This window comes from Sinocyclocheilus grahami, unplaced genomic scaffold (genome assembly GCF_001515645.1).
Source record: "Sinocyclocheilus grahami isolate Dianchi unplaced genomic scaffold, SAMN03320097.WGS_v1.1 scaffold705.1, whole genome shotgun sequence".
Taxonomy (NCBI): domain Eukaryota; kingdom Metazoa; phylum Chordata; class Actinopteri; order Cypriniformes; family Cyprinidae; genus Sinocyclocheilus; species Sinocyclocheilus grahami.
The window spans coordinates 440,692-461,066 of NW_015505884.1; the positions used below are offsets into that span (position 1 = coordinate 440,692).

The following is a 20,375-nucleotide window of genomic DNA, read 5'->3' on the forward strand; positions in this document are numbered from 1 at the left end:
CCACAGGACATGGTTCCAGTAATCCATGTCCTTAGTCTGCTTGTCTTCAGCAAACGGTTTGTGGGCTTTCTTGTGCATCATCTTTAGAAGAGGCTTCCTTCTGGGACGACAGCCATGCAGACCAATTTGATGCAGTGTGCTGCGTATGGTCTGAGCACTGACAGGCTGACCCCCCACCCCTTCAACCTCTGCAGCAATGCTGGCAGCACTCATACGTCTATTTCCCAAACACAACCTCTGGATATGACGCTGAGCACGTGCACTCAACTTCTTTGGTCGACCATGGCGTGGTCTGTTCTGAGTGGAACCTGTCCTGTAAAACCGCTGTATGGTCTTGACTAACGTGCTGCAGCTCAGTTTCAGGGTCTTGGCAATCTTTTTATAGCCTACACCATCTTTATGTAGAGCAACAATATTTTTTTTCAGATCCTCAGACAGTTCTTTGCCATGAGGTGCCATGTTGAACTTCCAGTGACCAGTGTGAGAGAGTGAGAGCGATAACACCAAATTTAACACACCTACTCCCCATTCACACCTGAGACCTTGTAACACTAATGAGTCACATGACACTGGGGAGAGAAAATGGCTAATTGGGCCCAATTTGGACATTTTCACTTGGGGGTGTACTCACTTTTGTGGCCAGTGGTTTAGACATTAATGGCTGTGTGTTGAGTTATTTTGAGGAGACAGCAAATTTACACTGTTATACAAGCTGTACACTCACTATTTTACATTGTAGCAAAGTAAGAGCTAGATTACTGTGTTATTAGATGTCAGGCTTGTGTTTGTGTGAGTCTTGCAGATGTAGATGAGATCTGAGAGCATTACTGCCAAAAACATATTTCTGTGTATTTAATATCTATTCCTCTCTCTCTCTCTTCTAAAGCAAAATTTGTATTTTTATTGCTATTCAATACACACTCCACAGTGCACATAGGATTTTACTAACTAAATGGACAAGGATAGTGAAACTCTTTTCATCTCCTGTAGCTTAAAGGGGTCATATGATGCGATTTCAAATTTTCCTTTCTTATTGGAGTGTTACAAGCTCTTGGTGCATAAAGAAGATATGTAAAATTGCAAAGACTAAAGTCTCAAATCCAAAGATATATTCTTTATAAAAGTTAAGAGTCAACCACGCCTACCTAAAACAGCTAATTCTAACACGATGTGGGAAGATTTACATAACACCGCCCAAATGTTCACGCAAAGAAAGAAGGCATAACTTGTGAAATACGTTGTGAAAGCGAAACTACTTTGTTTGGTCTTCCAAAAGAGGACGATATCCACTTCGTCATGCCTGGAGCTGATCCATGCTGGTCGCTGAGGAAATACATCAACTTTGCACTGTGGATTGCCGGATCGGCTTTCACCGTGGACGAAGCGGAGTCCAGCCCGGGTTTATGGTCGAAAGATCAAGTTTTAAAGATAAAATCACTGCGGTGCTGGAAAAAATCCAGTTCAGTCTTTTATATATTAGCTTAGCCATGTTCAATGACTCTGTTAAAGAATACAACACTGTTACTGCATCCAAAGTTTCGGTCTATTCTCTAGCAAACTTTCGGAAACAAAAAAAATATGGCGGGGTTTGAGAAATTGCTTATTTAGTTTAATAACCCGAGCTTTGCACAGAAATCTCAGGCACAACTCACTATGAGCTTTGCCTCCAGGCGGCTTCAGAAGCTCCAGAGGAAATCCTTTATTATTTCTGAGAAATCAGTTTGTGCCTCGACTTTAAACACCTCAGCTTTGTTTTGGTGGCCCTGCATGATATGTTTGGAATATTAAGGCAACAAATGTGCTGACACGTCTGCAAGAAAATGTCTGGAGTGATTGGCTTGAATCTGCAGTGTGGAGGAAGCTGTTGAAGCGGTTGAAGAGCTCTTTGAGGTTGAGTAGAGCAGAAATGGACAAATGAACACATTGACGGGTTAGTCTATATAATAATCAGTTAATCAGTGTTGCGAGCTAATAAGCATTTAATTTGCTGGAAAATATTGGCATTTTGTGAATGAATCTTTTAAGCAAACAAATCAGTCTAGTTTTTGTCCAGGTACTCATGAGTTCATCCCATTTATATCTGCAATGCAACATATTTCTCAGAGAAACAGAATATCCAATCATTAAAAATGAATGGATGAATAAATAAATAAATAAATAAATAAATGGTAGCGGTGATTTACAGAATTGATTGGATGGTGAAACGTTATAGATTACAATATACAAATGTTAACTTCATTAGTAGTAATAAAATGTTTAAAATTTGTAATATTTTCTCACATTTAAGAATGCAATATTTTTTAAATATTTTTAAAAATCAAGTTTATGCAATTGCGAATATTATATATATATATATATACATATATATATATATATATATATACATACAACAGTTCTTTCTGGTCCTCGAATCTGATTGTCTGAAAAGAGTGTGATATTAGAGTAATATCAGAACTCCAACAGATGTTTCACAGTTTGTAATCATATCACTCTTGTAATCAAGTTCTTGCGATACTTCCTACAGCGAGTGTCATGGCGGATGCCCTAATCCAGTATCATTTTATAAATATTACTGTTTTTGTGTCACGGAATGTAGTTTCAAGAGGTTATCAGTTGAGAATGTTTTGGTCTTCCAAAAGAGGACGATATCCACTTCGTCATGCCTGGAGCTGATCCATGCTGGTCGCTGAGGAAATACATCAACTTTGCACTGTGGATTGCCGGATCGGCTTTCACCGTGGACGAAGCGGAGTCCAGCCCGGGGTCGTCACATGTCGACCAAGCCCGCCGGCCGCGCCGTTCTCAATCCCGCCCGCCGCCGCTCACTCTAGCCCACTGTGTGTTTCGTTGGGAAAGTGAAACTACTTTGTTTGGCCTTCCAAAAGAGGACACAACTAGAAATCAGTGGTTAAGTTGTATTTACAACACTGTTCCAGAACAGTTCAATCCAAATATTCAGATGTGTGCAGCGCATTTTATGGAGGACTGTTTCCTGATCCTGGTAGAGTAGACTACAATGCCGGCTGTTCTGACTCACAGACTGCAAGTACGTTTTTCATATTTAAAGGATTTGCCACTGATGATTCAAATGCGAGTTTTGAGCAGTGGACAGTAGCGCTTGTTGTTTGTCATTTCTCCGATCCCAAATGCAGACATGGTTTTATGTTTATACGGCATGATGCAACGCGTAAAAAGACATAAATCATTATAATCCATAATTATGACTCCAATGGATGCAACAAATGCCTCGTTTATAATGGGTTTTAATGTTTTTGTCTCGTCGCTCCGGCCGGGACACAGCATCACAATATGGTAAGGGGCGTAACATTTCCGTCACACGCTTGAGGTATTCGGCCAATCACAACGCACTGGACAGCTGGCCAATCAGAGCACACCTCACTTTTCAGACCGTTGAGCTTTGTAAAAATTGACGCGTTTCAGAAAGGCGGGCATAGAGGAGAAACAATAATGTACAGTATGTGGAAAATAATGTGTTTGTTTTAACCTTCAACCATATAAACACATTTCATTACACCAAATACACAAAATAATGTTCTTTTTAGCAACATCATATGTTTTCACATTATATATTTCACAGTTCAAGGTAAAGTGATTTATTGTGTGTTCAGCAGTTGTGCACTATAAAGGTATTGAGACGAGAACAGGTGTTTAGAGGAGAATGAAATGCCCAAAGTCCTTTGTTGAAGAGCTTCTTTGATTTCTGAAGCTCTGGGACTGGCACACCCTTTTGTTAGAGGAAATTCAAGTGCTCTTGAGTTGTTCAGCTCAGTTGATTTCATCTTCCAGCTGCCACTTTAAGGGACATCTGCTAAAAACGAGAGTGAAACCAAAGCTCCCATAGCATCTCTTGATTTGCTAGTGGATAAATTGGGAAGATAGTAGCGTGATGCAACAGTGGTGCACAGATATGTCAGCAACCAAAAATATTTGACTGGAACGGCAATAATTTGCTGTTTAATAATTTTAGCCGCAATAGTTTTGGTACAAACATTTTTAAAAAACATTAGGTTAACAATGATTCGCTGATTCAAACTTTGTTGCCTTCAACCTTTAAAGTCAAGGATGCTGCCCCTGAAATGGGACACAGATAATTTCCATAGTTTGTTAGTTAGCTAGAAAAAAAATAATTCTAGCATTTTGCTAAATATATGCATTACATTTCAAATTTTTCTATACTCCGTTTTAATGGTTAAATTAAATGTTATTAATCAAAAAGCATGTATAATTAATTGAAATCATGAAACTTACACAATATAACAGCAATTTATTAAAAGATCTTTTAAAAGATTTTTAAGACCCTAAAAAAAAATTTCCCCTCTCAAATTCAGTGTTTTTTTCACCAAATTCTGTTTTACATCAATTTTCTGGATTCCATTTCATTAAATTCTAATAATTAAAAGAAAAATAAATCTCTAATTGATTTTATAAAAAATAATGTATTATTTCTTTAAGTACTTAAAGAAAAGATGATGCATACATCTACCCACAAATGCATTTCCTAATATTGACAGGGATTATTCAATAGTTTCAGTCATGATTCACTGTGTCTGAAGCATGTGTTCACTGATGGTCATGGTCATGGTACTTGTGTAGTAATATCATTTGAAATCATGTGCTTATCCCTGCCCTTCCTAGTAAGTCATTAGCGCTATATTTAGTGGTTATGGAGATCGATTTCTAACTATGGGATCCATAATCATGTTGCATAACTGGCTGTATGATCTTAGCACCATGGTTAAGTAACCGGGATTAGTGGTCGACCGATATGGGTTTTTTGACAACCAATGCCAATATCTTGGAAAGCAGGGAGGACGATATAAAGCCGATATAACTTTGTTTATTTTAATTTATATTTAATACATTTGAAATAATTTGAAAATGGATTAAAAATAATTGTGTAAAATAAACATACTTATACTTTAGAAGACAAAGCATTTTTCACAAATAAATAAATATTTAATAAAAATCTAATTAAAAAATAAGTAAACACTGTAACAAACAGGGCACTCAGTATTCTGGGAAGTTTGTGTGCATTGGGAATCATATATTTCATTCATCGTCAAAATAAATGTCCTGTCTTGAACACATCGGGCAAACAGAAAAACGTATCGGCCGATATATCGGCCTTGGCCGAACATTTAAGATTTTAATCTTAACTTTACCTGGGGGTAAGGATAGACAGATGAGGCGAGAGAAAAGGAGACGGAAGAATGAGGAGAGAAAGATACGAGAGATGGGAGAGAGGGAAAAAAAATAAAAAATTATCGGTCCGGTTCCCGGACACACTGCCGCTTGGTCCTCAACCGGCAGAGGGGCTCTCACTCGCGGTGCCATGCGATGGTACTGGACATCGTTGGTGGACGTCCCACCGCTCCTCCGCCTCCTGGCGGACGGCGATGGCCCCTCCTATTGAGGGCAGCCGGCAGAGAGTCCCCCGTTCCCTGCTCCTCCCCAATCATGGCAGATGGCAGCAGGCTCTGGCCTCCTGGCGAACGGGGCAGAATCCTCAGCTCCCTCTTGGACGGCAGCCACCCCTCCTCGACCCAGGAGCGTGGCAGCGAGCTCTCCGTCCCACCTCGTCTTCCATAATTCCAGCACCACCGCCTCGGGCAGCCACCGGCGGTCTCTCCGCTTGTTCCTGCTGCCCAATCTCCTCAGCACCGCGATCCCCTTCAGCAGCGAGGGCTCTCTGACAGCGTGTTCCTCCTTCCTCCCGGGTTTCGGCACCAATGTAACAACGTTCGTAGGTGGGGAAGAAGGAGGCGGGAACCGGCGAACATTTAAGATTTTAATCAAATAAACAAACACAAAATGAAAGTAAAGCAGCAGCCCCTCGTGGACGACTGCCGCACACAAAACACAAAATAAAGTCCAGGCCTGGTCCTCTCCCCTTTCACTGTCGTCACTCCTCCTTTTATCCTTTCGGAGCTCCTCCGTGGGACTCGAGACCGGTGAGCGGTGCAGGTGTCGCTCATTATCAATTACTCCACCGGCCTCGCTCTGTTCCCACGGCTCTCGGCCCCGTCCCCACTCATCACAGCGATATATCGGTCGACCACTAACAGGGATATAATGTTGCATTGTAAGCAAAGCACAAAATTTCCTATGTTTACCCAGACCCCATGTGTTAGGAGTAGTGTTTTTTTTTTTAATGACTGACTCTAGTTTGACAGGTGAGTGTCAGAGAGCAGAGCTCTCTCCACTCACAGCGTGTTTCTCTTTCAACACCACACAGAGAATGGAAAGACCTAGGAGGAGACTTGCATGTTTATTAAAGAGGAGATTTTATCCCTGGCTGTTTAAAATGCTGGCCGTCAGGCAGCCACTGTAATTGTATCAGCCGGTGTTGACACATGTGACAGCTTTATCTGTGAGTTGACAAGTTTCCCTACTCCACTGGGGACAAGAGAGAGTGGAACGTGGAGATCTGGCAGCAGTTTTGAATGATAGCCATCATAGTTTATAGCCATACCTGAAGCTTGCTGCTTTTTTTAAGCTGTCATTTCGTATCTGAATCTAAGAGTAGTTAAAAAGACCTGTGATGGCAGCCTACCATTTAAACACTTGCTTTTCGTCTGTTTGTGCTTGCAGTACGAATAATGTAGCCTGCTGTCACTGATTAAGCGTGCAGGGGGCTGTTTAACGATGAAGTGGCCAGTGTTTGTGTACAGTATCATGAAGTGTTCGCTGTCCCCTGCTGATTGGCACTCGTTTGTGTGTGGCAGCTGTCAGAGTGATTGGACGGCAACATACTGAGTGTCCCTGGAGCAGGAAACAGCACACAGCACCATCATATTCCAATGACACATTCTTTCACTTTCACTGACACTCTTACTCACACTCTCACACACAGGGAGGTTTCATGAGCGCTTGTTTTAAAGACCACATGAAGTAGCTAAACAAGCACAGATTTCTGTCTTTTGTTTATGTGTTTCATTGAAAGAGGAAGTTTGGGCAAATAGGCTTCTAGTGAAGTAATGGACCATGACTTAACATTATTTGCTTCTTGTAGCATGATTTGCTACTTAATAATCATCAGAGAGAAGTGCATGCTTATTCAAGACAGCATTCTGATCGTTGAAAAACATTATTTTTTTTGTAAAACATCATTTATTATCCTATAGAAACTGTAATTATGCAGTGTTTCCATTCATGCAGCTTCAACAAACGATGGTTAGAAACACTTTGAGCTGAAACATGAATCCAATGAATGCACGCCTAAGTGAATATATGGTATAAAATGCAGTCTCTGGTGATTTAACAATACGAATGTTTGAGAAATGCTTTAGCATACAGCATCGTATAGAAAAATACAAATTACTTTTTTTTTTGTCATTCTTTGCAAAGAATCAGTCTAGGATCAGAAAAAGTGTTTTTTTTATGCTCTTGTGTTAATTAGACATTTTTAACAGCATAAAATAGTTTATCCTTACATCAAAGATAAATTTAAGTAACTTTTTAGTGATTTTTAAGTAACACTATGATATGTAACACTTTATGAAATCTATTGTGTAATACGTCTTTTTTAAGTCCTTAAGGCTAACAGCCACAAATACAGACTAGGCCACAAAAATTCCAATATAATTTTGATATAATTGATTTTTTTCTTTAAAGTTGCAGTCTGTAACTTTTTTTTGGTTAAAAATTATCCAAAATCAATATTTGAGCAGGTACATAACCAGCCAGCATTCAAAACTATCGCCTTACTTTAGCCTGATTCACAACGGTTAGTTTATAATAATGTTTTCTAATTTGAGTAGTAGGGGTAGGTTTTCGCGGGAAATTCGAGCATGCTGCTGCGTCATTACGTCACGTCTGTAAATATAAAGAAGTTGTCCCGCATGTGAAGATCCTGCAGGTGGCAGATCGTTAGCCTTTTCTCACAGCAGCTGCAATAATTAAATGTCAAAAAATAATTTAGATGGCGGATTGTAATCCAGAAAGGATTATATGAAACACATGTGAATTAAATTAAATTATATTCCAGTTTTAAATGTGCTTCTGATTACAGATAGCCTGGGATTACACAAGATTTGTATTTTAAAGACAACCAGTTCGAAGGGAGCATAGTTTGCTTTTTGGGTTAAAAGAATTTCTTGGTATGAAATTCGAATGGTATGACAATTAGAGATTAGACTGTACAGACCTTGAAATCTACACACATACTATACTCATAGTCACGCAATGCTGATGTTGTTAACATTTAATAATCTGAGAATAAAGTATAACAATAATAATAATTTGCACGGTTTGATGTGATATGAGCTAATCGATCATTAGATTAAATCACTATTGGTAGCACGATTTATTGTAATGCTTTTTTCCTCAGTTGGTCAGAACAAATGTGGCAGACTTGTTAATTACATGTTCAGATCACAATATCCGGTGAAAATTCTTATTTGGGTCATATATTCCAAGATGTAGGCTAGAATCTGTGATTACTAAGTATAGGATTCACACCGGTGCGGTGACTGACTGCCACACATGCTCCTCAAAACATTAGATTAATCCGCGCTGGAGCCGTGCCAGAGTACAACCCACACAAGGAAGATAATTCCGCAAGTAACTGCAATTCCCGGTTTTCAAACAGAGATGGCGACAAAGAGGCAAAATTTACGGACTGCAGCTTTAAATGGATAATTGACCCTAAAAGGAAAATTGTCATTTACTTACTCTCAAACTTGTTAATCACTTACATTATATATGCATGCTTGATGCTCAAGAGCCAGTGAGGTTTTTCTATTGCATTATTAAGCATGCATGTTTGAGCTTCATTCACATGGATAACTTTTATGATGTCTTTTTATGTGCTTTTTGAAGCTTGAATATGTTGGATCATGTAGACCTTCTATGGATTGACAAAAATGCTAATTAAAAATATCTTTATTTGTTTTCCAAAGATAAACAAAAGTCGTTGGAATGACATGAGAGTGAGTAAATTATGACAGGATTTTCATTTTTGGGTGAACTAATGCTGTATTTAAAGCTGTATTTCCTTGTCTCTTGTTTTCTTTCTTTTACTTGTAGCCATGTTGTGGGATATTATCTTTTTTCAGCCTGATTATTATGTTGTTTGCTCAGTAAGTTCACTTGGATTTGTTTAATTCATTCATTATTATTCTGACACACAATTATTCACTTTCTTCTTTTCTTGCAATATGTCTCTCTTTTTTTCTCCTTCAATGTATCTGCTGAATACTTTACTGTGTTTAAGATGGGGAGGTGAAAAGGGGAGGCTTTAATAGCTGTTTGAGGGCCAAGGCTGCTGTTAGTGTGGTGTGTGTAAATGTAGCCCTTGTGTGTGTGTGTGTGTGTGTGAGAGAGAGAGAGAGAGAGCGAGGGAGAGAGAGAGACTCCCACATTTAGAGCTGTTCGTTCAGAAACCAGCTTTACCTCAAGGCTAGCTGGGCTCTTGATCCGTCCTGTTTCTCCTGAGGTTGCTGCTTAGTGTCTAGAGATGCCTGTCCATAGAAGAGCAGCAGGCTATCTACATGGGTTTTCAGGAGTCCAGGATCTCCTTTAGACTATTAAAAAGTTATTCACCTTGACTCCTGACAATCTGCTGTTTTTATGGCATGTACGCACTTTATTTGTACTTTGTGTTTTGGGATAGACGAGGATTCTAAATTCTTCTTTTATTTTTATTGCAGAGGGACTCCATGAAAGATGTCAGAGGAGGCGATTGTTATTGCCAAGTGGGACTATACAGCACAGCAAGACCAGGAACTTGACATTAGGAAAAATGAGCGCTTGTGGCTCCTGGATGATTCAAAAACGTGGTGGCGAGTACGAAATGCATCCAACAGAACGGGCTATGTCCCTTCCAATTACGTCGAACGCAAGAACAGTCTAAAGAAAGGCTCTCTGGTGAAAAATCTCAAAGATACACTTGGTAAGAGGCTTGTATATTTTGATTTCTTTTAATAATGGGATATCCAATGTTATCCAGCAATGTCAGGGTGATGGATGTGTAAAATTTTGTAATATCCTGAAACAATGACAAATAAGATTAAAGCACATGCTTAGAAATACTCTTGTTCATGACAGATACTCTGGATTTATGGCAGTTTCTTTTGGTTTTGAAAAACTATTTTCAAGAATGGTTTCAATTTAAAGACTAAAAATTTTAAGTGAAAAGTAATATTTTTTTACAGCTTAAGTAAATGTGAGTGTACACATCTTAAATATTGTATTCCAAAATATGCACTGCTATACAAAAGTATGAGATAAGCTAACAAGTCTCAGTTAGCTGAACGCAGTACACGTAGCAAGTTTTTTTTTATTATATAATAAAAAGAAAACAGATAGAATAGAAAAAGAATAGAGCAAGCTAGTGTTAGAGGCCTTTTGCTTTTGTTAATTGTATAATAAATAAAAAGAAAACAAATAGATAGAATACAAAAAGATTAGAAAAAACTAGTGTTAGTTTTTTTTTTAAGAAAACAAGCAGTTAGTAAATTAAATGAGTGCAAGTCTAAAAGGGGCAATTGTTTTTTAGAATTAGAGAATAGAATTAGAATAGAGAGTGCGACATAATGTTACAAAAGATTTCTAGTTTAAATAAACTGTGTTCCAAAAAAAAGTTAAGCAGGACAACATTGAACCCATCGATATTGTTTAAAATAAAAAAATATCTTGGCACCAAATCAGAATATTAAACTGATCTATAGAAAACATTTATTTGAAATATTTTACTCTATTGTGTTTTTTCGGTATTTTATATTCAAATAAATGCAGATTTAGTGAGCACTTCTGCCAAAAACTTTTTAAAAATCTTACTGACCACAAACTTTTAAATGGTAGTGTATTTTCCAAGGTTTCTATCAACCTTGACATGAAAAGGTTAATATTTTAAGGGATTTATTGACCTTGACTCACGATGAGTCTTTTTGCATGATGATATAATTTCCTGTTTTGTTTGTTCCTGTATATTGGTTCCTTAGAATTTTTCTTAGAAAATGTCGTCTTAGATTTTTTCTTTCTTTATTTTTCTTCTTCTGCTTTTTTAATCTTTTCCATTTTTATTTTATTTTATTTTATTTTTTTCCCATTAGCTATCCTATTCAGGATGGTTCCATTCCTCTTATATTTCTTCCCTGTTTTCATGTGAGAAATTCAAAGCCTTCATAAAAGCAAAAAAAAAATTACCTTCATCATCAAGGGTGTGTAAGCAGGAAGCACTAATTTAAAGGCTTGTGTTGTAAAACCTAATTAGTTTCCCAGCCGTTAATCACACAAGGGAGAGAGGTGAAACGATCGATCAGCTGTGTCTTGGAGCATATTGAATGTGTGTATGTTCAGAGGAGTCAGCCTCAGCTCTCCTGGCTGAAGTTAGACTAATGTGTCCCATAATTTTCAGTGCCGATCATACAGTTCTGACTTCTTTTTTACCTTTAGGTTTAATGGCTCTGTGGTTTGCCACAGAGCTGTTAGGCTGTTATTTGCAGAACCATGTGTTGATATCCAAGAGGTGTCAAGCTCACTCATGATGCCCTTGCTTTGTTCCACACTGTGGTTTTGTTTTGCATGGTTGGATATTGTTGTTATTGTGGTGGAGATTCTTCTGTGTCACACTTATGCCTTAACCACCTGCGATGAACAAGCTAAAGGCAGTTGATCTGCAGATGGTAGCAAATGAGCCGTGCTAATGGCAGTTGCATCTTTTCCTCGACGTCCTGTTTAATCTTCCTATCAACTACATGGTGGTTTAAGCAAGCACATTTCATGGGTAAATTAAATTGAAATGGAGAGACTACTGATTTAATTTGTGAGGCTCATGTAAATTACCAGTCAGATGTTTGGAATCCTTAAGATTTTTAAATATTTTACGTATTATATTTTTAAAATCTAAAATACAGTAAAAACAGTAATAATTTGAAATATTACAAATGAAAAGAACTGCTTTCTATTTTAATATAATTTAAAACATGGTTTATTCCTGTTTTCAGTCTTCATTGTCATATGATCCTTCTGCAATCATTTTAATTTGATGCTTAATTTGGTGCTCAAGAAACATTTCTTAGTATTTTTTTGGATTATTTAAGAAAGTTCAAAAGAACAGCGTTTATTTAAAATAGAAATGTTTCGAACATGATAAATATATTCACTGCCACTTGTCATCAGTTTAATGCATTTAAGTGCTAAGTAAGTTCTCTATTTTTTTTTTTTTGGATTCAACTAAATTATTTTAAAATCAGCCAACCTGTTTTCAAAAATTGATAATACAAAATGTTGTCTTGAGCACCAAATCAGCATGTTAGAATGATTTCTGAAGGATCATATGACACTGAAGACTAAAGTAATGGCTGCTGAAAATTCAGCTTTGCCACCACAAGAATAAATTACATTTGAAAATATATTCAAAAAGAACTGTTCTTTTAAATTGTAATATTCTTTCGCAATTTTTACAGAATTTTTGATCAAATAGATGCAGCCTTTCAAAGACTTCTTTCAAAAACATTAAAAAATCAATCAAGACACCTACACAAAGACAGAGATGTTTGTGGAGTGCAAAATCATCGCTTTCTGAGACCGAAAGAGCAATTAGGAGCATCCTCCACTCCATTTTACTTTCCTGCTGACCGCTATTTACAAGATGTCCACACACAAACAGACACACACACACGCACACACTGCTCCACCCCTTCCCTGTGAGGCTAAATGGCCCTGAGCTCTCTGCCCCTTTGACCTTAACCTCTCTAGAACATCCTTTTCTTCCCTCCCTTACTTTCCTTACGAAGCACGTTTCATGCTATGCTTAATTACTGACACATGAGTCCCTGCATGGAGTCGAAGACAGGAAATGGGAGGAAGGAGGGCGAGAAACTCTGCAGTGAGACTCTGCAGGCTGTGTTACTGTTTCTTGTATACATTTAATATCATTGTTAAATAGCTGTTTTGATGGCTCTTGGTTGGCTTTTGGTTCATTTGGTATTTGCAGACCTTCTCTAAATGAGAACATGAACCTTTTTAAATGACTCTTAGAGCAGAGCCTGTCCATCTTAAGAAAATGCCACCCAGGACTTCATTGTATACAGTTCATATTTTTTGTTTAGAGATGTTCATGAAGCTGTAGCATGGTAGAGATGATGTGGTGTTGTGGTTGAAGGTCTGGGTTAGTAACTAAAGTTATCGGTTCGAGTCTCACAAAAAAGTGGTGCCTGAGTAATTAAAAAAGTAAAACCATAGGGGTTTTGATTGGCAGGAAGATGAGTAAATAATGACGTTTTTTTTATTCTGTCGCTATCCCTTCAACAAAAATACACTGTACAGTCTACCACCTCTAATGCCTTTTTCACTTGGCACTGAAAGGGAGTCAAAAGCTGTCATGACCATACAGGCAGCCTCAATGCTTGGCCTCGGGTGTCATGTTTTAAAAGCACATCCTCTTCACCAGTCTATTGGCCAATCGATCCTGGGTGGACAGAGTGAGGACAGCTCTCTCACAGGCTCTTTGTTCTTTCAGTGTGCTTTGATGTGCTTATCTGCTGTCTGTGAGGTGAGACTCGGGTGTGTTTATGGGCTAAATAAGTGAGGTGTGTGTGCTTGTTTCTCTATTGCTCATTCTCTCTCACACACATACACACGGATATGCTGGCGTATTGGTGTTTTTCACCTGCTGGCCTCATAATCTCATCTCTGCTCGTGTTTGAGGTCATTCAATCAATGCCGCTCATGCATACAGCTCCTGCCTTCATCCCTGCACCCAATTTGCTGTTGTCAAGGTTACCTCCCCTCTGCTCATCCATTGTGACAAGGTTACCCTTTCTCTGGCAGCCTTCATCTGTCTCGTTCTCCCTATTTTTTGCTCTTTTCCCAGGTCTTTTTTTCTTATCAGTGTATAAAGATTGTATTTTCTCTGAATGAGAAAACTTTGTGAGTTCTGTAGATATTGGAAAAATAAAGACAGTGAAAATTCTATCACTATTCACAACCATGTTGTTCCAATGTATGACTTATAGGGCTGTCAAAAAAAATTTAATTTCGAATATTCGTCGAATTAAAAAAAAAAAAAAAATCCACATTCGAATGCAAAAACGTTGCTTTTGAATTTAAGGTCTGCGTCAGGCAGCCTTATCAGTGGGGCACAAGATGTGATGACGATGTATGTGTCATTGAATGCATTTGAATGATTTTGTTAGCCTATCCAGTTGAACCCACTAGATGCGGCGCTGCTACGTTGTTCATTCATATATTGTGGAAAACGAGAGCATCAGTGTGGAAAAACTGAAACCAAGCCGTTCACACAGAACTCATATTTATCACATTTTCTAGAGGGACATCTATCAGCGTTGCACTCGCGTCTCACAGAGAGCGGCATGTTTAGAAAGCCATGTAAAATTAATGCAAGTTCAACTTTTAAAAAACATGTCTAAAGACGTTATGGCGGTTTTTCCCCATCCCACTGTATCTCATGTTTTTAAATGAAGAAAGTAGCCTACTCTTTGTGATTGGTTTTCGGTCCTTTGTATTAAACTACACATACATGCATGGTGCTGTTTTTTTTCTTCTAATTGTTTAAGCAACTTTATTAATTATATATGGTTTATAAACATTATTTTAAACACTATGCACTTTTTTTCAAAGATAGTCGTGTTATTTTATTACACTTTGAAGAAACGTGCATTATATTTTGCTCGATGCGCCCTCTTGTGGCCTCAGAAGAGAAGCCAAAAGCTTTTTTCCCCCTAACTGAAATTATGCATTTTAAATTCAAATATAATTTGAATTTTTATAATATTTAAGTAAAAAATTTGAATTTAGTTTTTCAGTCATTTTGACAGCGCTAATGACTTACTTTCTTCCATGAAGCACAGATAAAGAACATTTGAAGAATGATTGTGCAGCCCATTCCAATGCAATTTTGAATATATTCAAATATATTTTGCACATATGGTGCACTTTGTCATAAATAACATCACAGTTACAAGTATTGTGAAAACAGCCTGAGGTGAACGTTAATTTTCCCACCTGTGTTCTCTTCTGTTGCAAGAAAGGTTTGTTCTTGTATAGACTCCTGTTTGGACGTGTGTGATTGGTGGCTTGCCCTAAACACACCCTTTAACATTATGCATGACACGGTACCTTAACACTTGGCACTGATATTTGTAGAAAATTCTAGAAAAATCGACCAGTTGTGCTGATCAAACCATCTTGTGTGACAAGTGTTAAATTTTTCTGGTGTGGCATAATTGTGAATAATTCACCTGTTTGGAAAAGCCTACCAGATGATGTGAGTTGAGAAAACAAGACATGCTGTTCTTTCAAGTTTGAATGTGTAGTAGCCAATGAAATCATAGACGGGCATATGAATGAAAGGCTTGATCATTGTTTTGCCTGTAAACAGCAGTAGAATGACTCGGTCTCCCCAACCAACCCTAAACAGACTAATGTTTGTTACCAGGAGTGTTCATGCATGACGCTTCGTCTAACTGAAACACCTTTTCTAATTTTTAACTTTGAGCTTGACAGAGTATGTATTTGGTTTCGCATAAATCACAGATGTTTCACACTGGTTTTAGTGCAACCCCAAAATCCAGCTGTTAAGAGTTGTATCCTGCTGTCCTGAGACACTGTTTCTGTGGAAAACTTTGACCTTAAAGCCTCAAAGCTGCTGTCTTTAGAGGATTCCCACTTACTTTTTTTTTCTTGTTTTAGACCAGTACTTTCTCATGTCATAGTATGCTAATAATAGAGAACATCACTATTTTAATGAAGCACTGGGATCATCATACCTGAGGAGAAAACCTTCCTGTTTGTTATTGGTGCTAATAAAGAAAAGCCTGAACTAACCTTGCCTCATCATAAAGGGGGGAAATTATCTAATATTTAAATGACTCATTGATCTAGTCACACAGTTATGATGGTCTACGGGAATTCTCCTGACGTAATTTCATGGGTTTTTTTTAGTAGCATATTGCATGTTGGTTACACCACACCACATGACCCTTTTTTTTAAAGAAATACCAATGAAAAACTACTTCATGAAATGAAAATTCACCTTATCTATTTTGTAAATAACTTTCTTTTTTTTAATGAAAACGTCATGATTTGATCTTCCAGTGATGTATTACCATGTTTGACATCAAACCATGGCATAAAGAGTCATGCAAAGAAATAGAAGAAATTGGTCAGAAATATAGTGAATTGCACTTTAAAACAATACAGTTTTCTGATGTATTCATATACAAAACATTCAGACTGGACTTGTCTTATATTGCTGTCAGATTATTTACTTTACCAGGTCATTATGGCAGATCAAACCATGGCATGTAGTTGGAAAGAGTCATGCAAATAAAGAAACAGAAGAACATTCAGAATAAAAGTACTTTAACACAAGTTAATAAAGGTTTTTGATGTCACATGACATTTCTTCCCTTTTTTGCCATTGTGACGGCTCAAACCAAGTCATTTAGTTGGAAAATCTCATGCAAAGAAAGAAGCAGAAGATCGTGTTCAGAAAGAGTGATTGTTCCAGAATTTAAAAAAACAAAAACAAGATTGATAGTTAAGTTTTTTTTTTTCATATGCAAAACATTAAGATTCGACCTGCCTTTTATTGCAGTCACATCTTTCTTATCGTTGTCATGGCTCAAACCATGGCATGTAGTTGGAAAGAGTCGTGCAAAGAAAGAAGTGGAGAAGAATATGCTCAGAAATAGTGATTTTCCAGAATTAAAATTTCATGCTGGAAATGTTGCTGTTTTTTGAAGTATTCATATAAAACATTGAGATTTGAGTTACCTTTTATTGTTGTCATATGACATTTTCCACCACATTTTCCATTGTGACAGCTCAAAACATGACACGTAGATGGAAAGAGCCATGTAAAGAATGAAATGAAGAACATATTCACAAATACAGTAAGATTTTTCACATAGAAGATTCATGCTTCACTTTAACACTAGTTAATACAGTTTTTAATGTATTCAGGTGCTTCAGATGCTCTCATTGATAGCAGTGACATAAAGATAGAGAGAAACAAAAAAGAACATGTGATTCTTTTCAGAAAAATCCTTTTATGGAATTGAACAAGTCGATAATTTTTGCTGTATTAATGTATTTTTATAGTTTTACCTTAATGAATAAACAGATATCTTGTTTGTCCTAGTCAAACACATGATCCGAAGTTGCTACAATACTGCTGTTCAAGTCCATGACATCATAAAAGTAGCAGATTGTATGAATTCTATATGTGACTGTGACCTGTAACCATAGCGACAGTAAATATCAAAGACGGGGATGTCCAAAACTGCAAAGTCTTATCACATGATTTGACAACAAAAGTTTAGTTGACACACAGTTTCTTTAATTAATTGACTGCAGCTTTAATACCTCAGTAAAACATGGAGCATCTGAGTCCCAGTAAGCCATAAGTCTACAATAGAAATATATAAATGCCTGGACAATGTTGTTTTATTTCAGTTTGGACATAAAACTTTTTCCTGTCCTTAAAGCTCCAATCATAGTTCAGAATTTGAAATAAAGCAAACTAAATTAGCTTTTCAGCATAAAAACTGTCAGCACGTGTCCCAAGCTCTTTAACACTTTTAAACCAAAAAAATACAAATAAAATGCTTTTGTGCACATACGTAGAGGTGTCCCGGTATGTCTGTTAGTATGTGTACCTGAGATGAATTTCATGCTCCCATTAATTGTACATTAGTGTTTAATTTACAGTGGTAAAAAGTTATTTTAGGGGACTTTTACATTTCACAGAACGGCTTTTGTTTTCCTCCTTAACAAAGTCATAATAATGTTTGATATTCTTCCTTGTCTTGCCACAAGCAGACAATATACTCAGCAGAACGTGTTCATCATGTGCCCTTTAGTTCATGTGTCACGTTCAAACCATAGACTGTATGAAAACATGGACGTAGTGTCCGGGACGTCACCCATAGGCTTCCGAAGAGCGTTTTTGAAGCTCAAAGTGGGCGGAACCGGCCGTCGCCATCTTGGCAGCGCGTCACCGTGCGTCACTCCCGGATAATAGAAAATGGGCAAAGAGGGTTGAGGAAGTTATTGTCATTTAGTATGCTCTGCAGGTGTGTATTGAGATGGAGGGGGTTGCTTAGGGGTGGAGGTAGAGAGAGAGAGAGTGTGTGTGTGTGTGTGTGTGTGTGTGTGTTGTTTACTGAGTGAGAAAAACAGTGGTGAGATGAGTGTGTGCAATCAGGTGTGTGGATCTTCTGCTGCAGGAAGGAAACTGCTGGGTGCAGTTGTGTGATTGTGTTTTAATGTGTGTGAACATGTAGATGTGTTTATTGTCTATGTTTTAATATATTTTAGGTGGGTCATTATGCTCACTGTCTCTACTCAGTGTCTCAGGTTGCAGTATTCAAAATGCCCAGATAAGCAATTGGTTCTGTATAGCATTGGTGCAAGCACTGTAAACTTATTTATCAACACGATATTTTGTGGTGTAGGCTTTTATGCAGCAACATAAAATATTGGACTACTCACCTATTGTTTGAAAAAACACATGTATCGTGCAAGTTTTACATGCAGTGATAAAAGCACACAAACACTTACTATTCATATCTGACTGAATCCAGAAATATACAGTGATTATGCAGACACTGTGATTTGAATCAACTAAAGGATAAGAAGCAGTTTCTTCTTGTCTGTCCCAAGTACACCACTACAATAGATTATGTGCTGTTTTTTTATCTCTCTCTCTCTCAATTATTTATTTGGTGTTATTATATTCTGTATTTGCATATACTTAAAGTGCTTCGGCAATACTATAATTTAAATGGCATGCCAATAAAGCAACTTAAACTTGAAAAAAAAAATATATAAATGGATGGACTGCCTTTCTTTTGGAAAATTTGAGAGAAAAAGACAACCTATTTTTAGGGCTGTCAAGGATTGTGAAATTTAGACAAAATGAAATGTCTTTAATGTCTTTACATACATGTTCACCAATTTTAATATTACTTTTTTATTGTTTTTTTAAAAAAGACTGGTCGGAAATCATGAGAGTCATTGAAATGATTTCTATTGACAGCACTAGTTAAAAAATCAAGGAAGAAAAATTGTCTATATATTGTCTTGTGAAAAGATTCTAAATGGTAATCTCATATGCTGTCATCTAATAAAGTAAAGGTTTCAGAAACAACATTGTCTTAACACAGTATAAACTACCATTTAAAAGCTTGAAATCAATTAGTTTTTTTTTTCTGAAGAAACTGATACTTTTACTAGCAAGAGCGCATTTAATTGATGCAAAAATGGCATTTAAAGATTAAATAATCCTCTTCAAAATCTTGAAAAAAAAATCTTTCTTTAACAAGCGTGTCTATTTTCAGTTGTGAGAACAATAAAAATTCTTCCTGAGCACCAAAATCAGCATACTGGAATGATTTCTGAAGGATCATGTGACTCTAGACTGACTGAAGTAATGACTGTTGAAAATTCAGCTTTGCCAACACAGAAAAAATTATTCTAAAATGTATTAAATATTATAAAATAGCTATTATAAATTGCAGTAATATTTCACAATATTACTGTTTTACTGTAATTGTACAACTGCCTTGTTGAGTATTAGAATCTTCTTTTGAAAACAACAAAAATCTTACTGACCATGAGCTTATGAAAGGTAATGTATGCATATGTTTGCGCGTGTGTGTGTGTGTGTGTGTCTGTGTCAATGACGTGACGCCTAAATTTACTGTCCGATGTTAAAAATTGGTTTAAATGCATAAAAAGATGCCATATATATGAAGGACCTCTCCCATATATAAACTCACTTTAACTTTTGAAAAAACATTAGCTTTTTGTAATTTTTCTGTTATTCAAAGTGTCAAAATATCATGTGGTGCGAAAAAATGTATTCAAATTAATTTTATGCACTATTTGGCATGATTTCCAAAGTGTTTTGTAATCCTGTGTCAAATTGCAAAGCATTTGTATTTATATCTCCATCATAATATACAAACAAACTTTGTCCGATGATTTCCATTTGATGAAATATCATGTGGTGCGACCATCAAGAAACTACCATTTTGGGACTTTTATGTTGAAATCCATTCAAAGATAGGACTTTGCATCATATACCAATTTGCTAAGGACCCATGGAAGCATCAAGCAGGTTTATAAGTCTCTTTCAAATTTGGAAAAAAAAAATTACGGCTGGTATGTAGTTACCACATTTGGTCTCATATGGACATTGGCCAGGTATGGACACTACAAGGCTGTTGTTAGCCCTCGAGCAGGGCACCCGCTCGCTCGAGGACTACATTCAAGAATATCTAAATGGCGGCGACAGATGAGTGTGATCACAAAATGGCAGACACAACAGCACCCCGTCAAGTCACCGCTGATCTTCACGAGTCAGGTCAAGTCACAGTTCA

At 37.1% G+C, this 20,375-nt stretch overlaps 1 protein-coding gene across 1 annotated transcript in view; it reads left to right on the plus strand.

Annotated features, from left to right (window-relative positions):
* Window positions 1-9,431: 9,431 nt before the first annotated feature.
* LOC107559915 (cytoplasmic protein NCK2-like) overlaps window positions 9,432-20,375 on the plus strand; it is a 15,116-nt gene continuing 4,172 nt past the window's right edge. Inside the window, exons 1-2 of the mRNA XM_016243943.1 lie at window positions 9,432-9,598; window positions 9,672-9,913. Coding sequence (XP_016099429.1) covers window positions 9,688-9,913 — 226 coding nt within the window. The 5' untranslated portion in view covers window positions 9,432-9,598; window positions 9,672-9,687. The remainder of the gene's footprint in view (window positions 9,599-9,671; window positions 9,914-20,375) is intronic.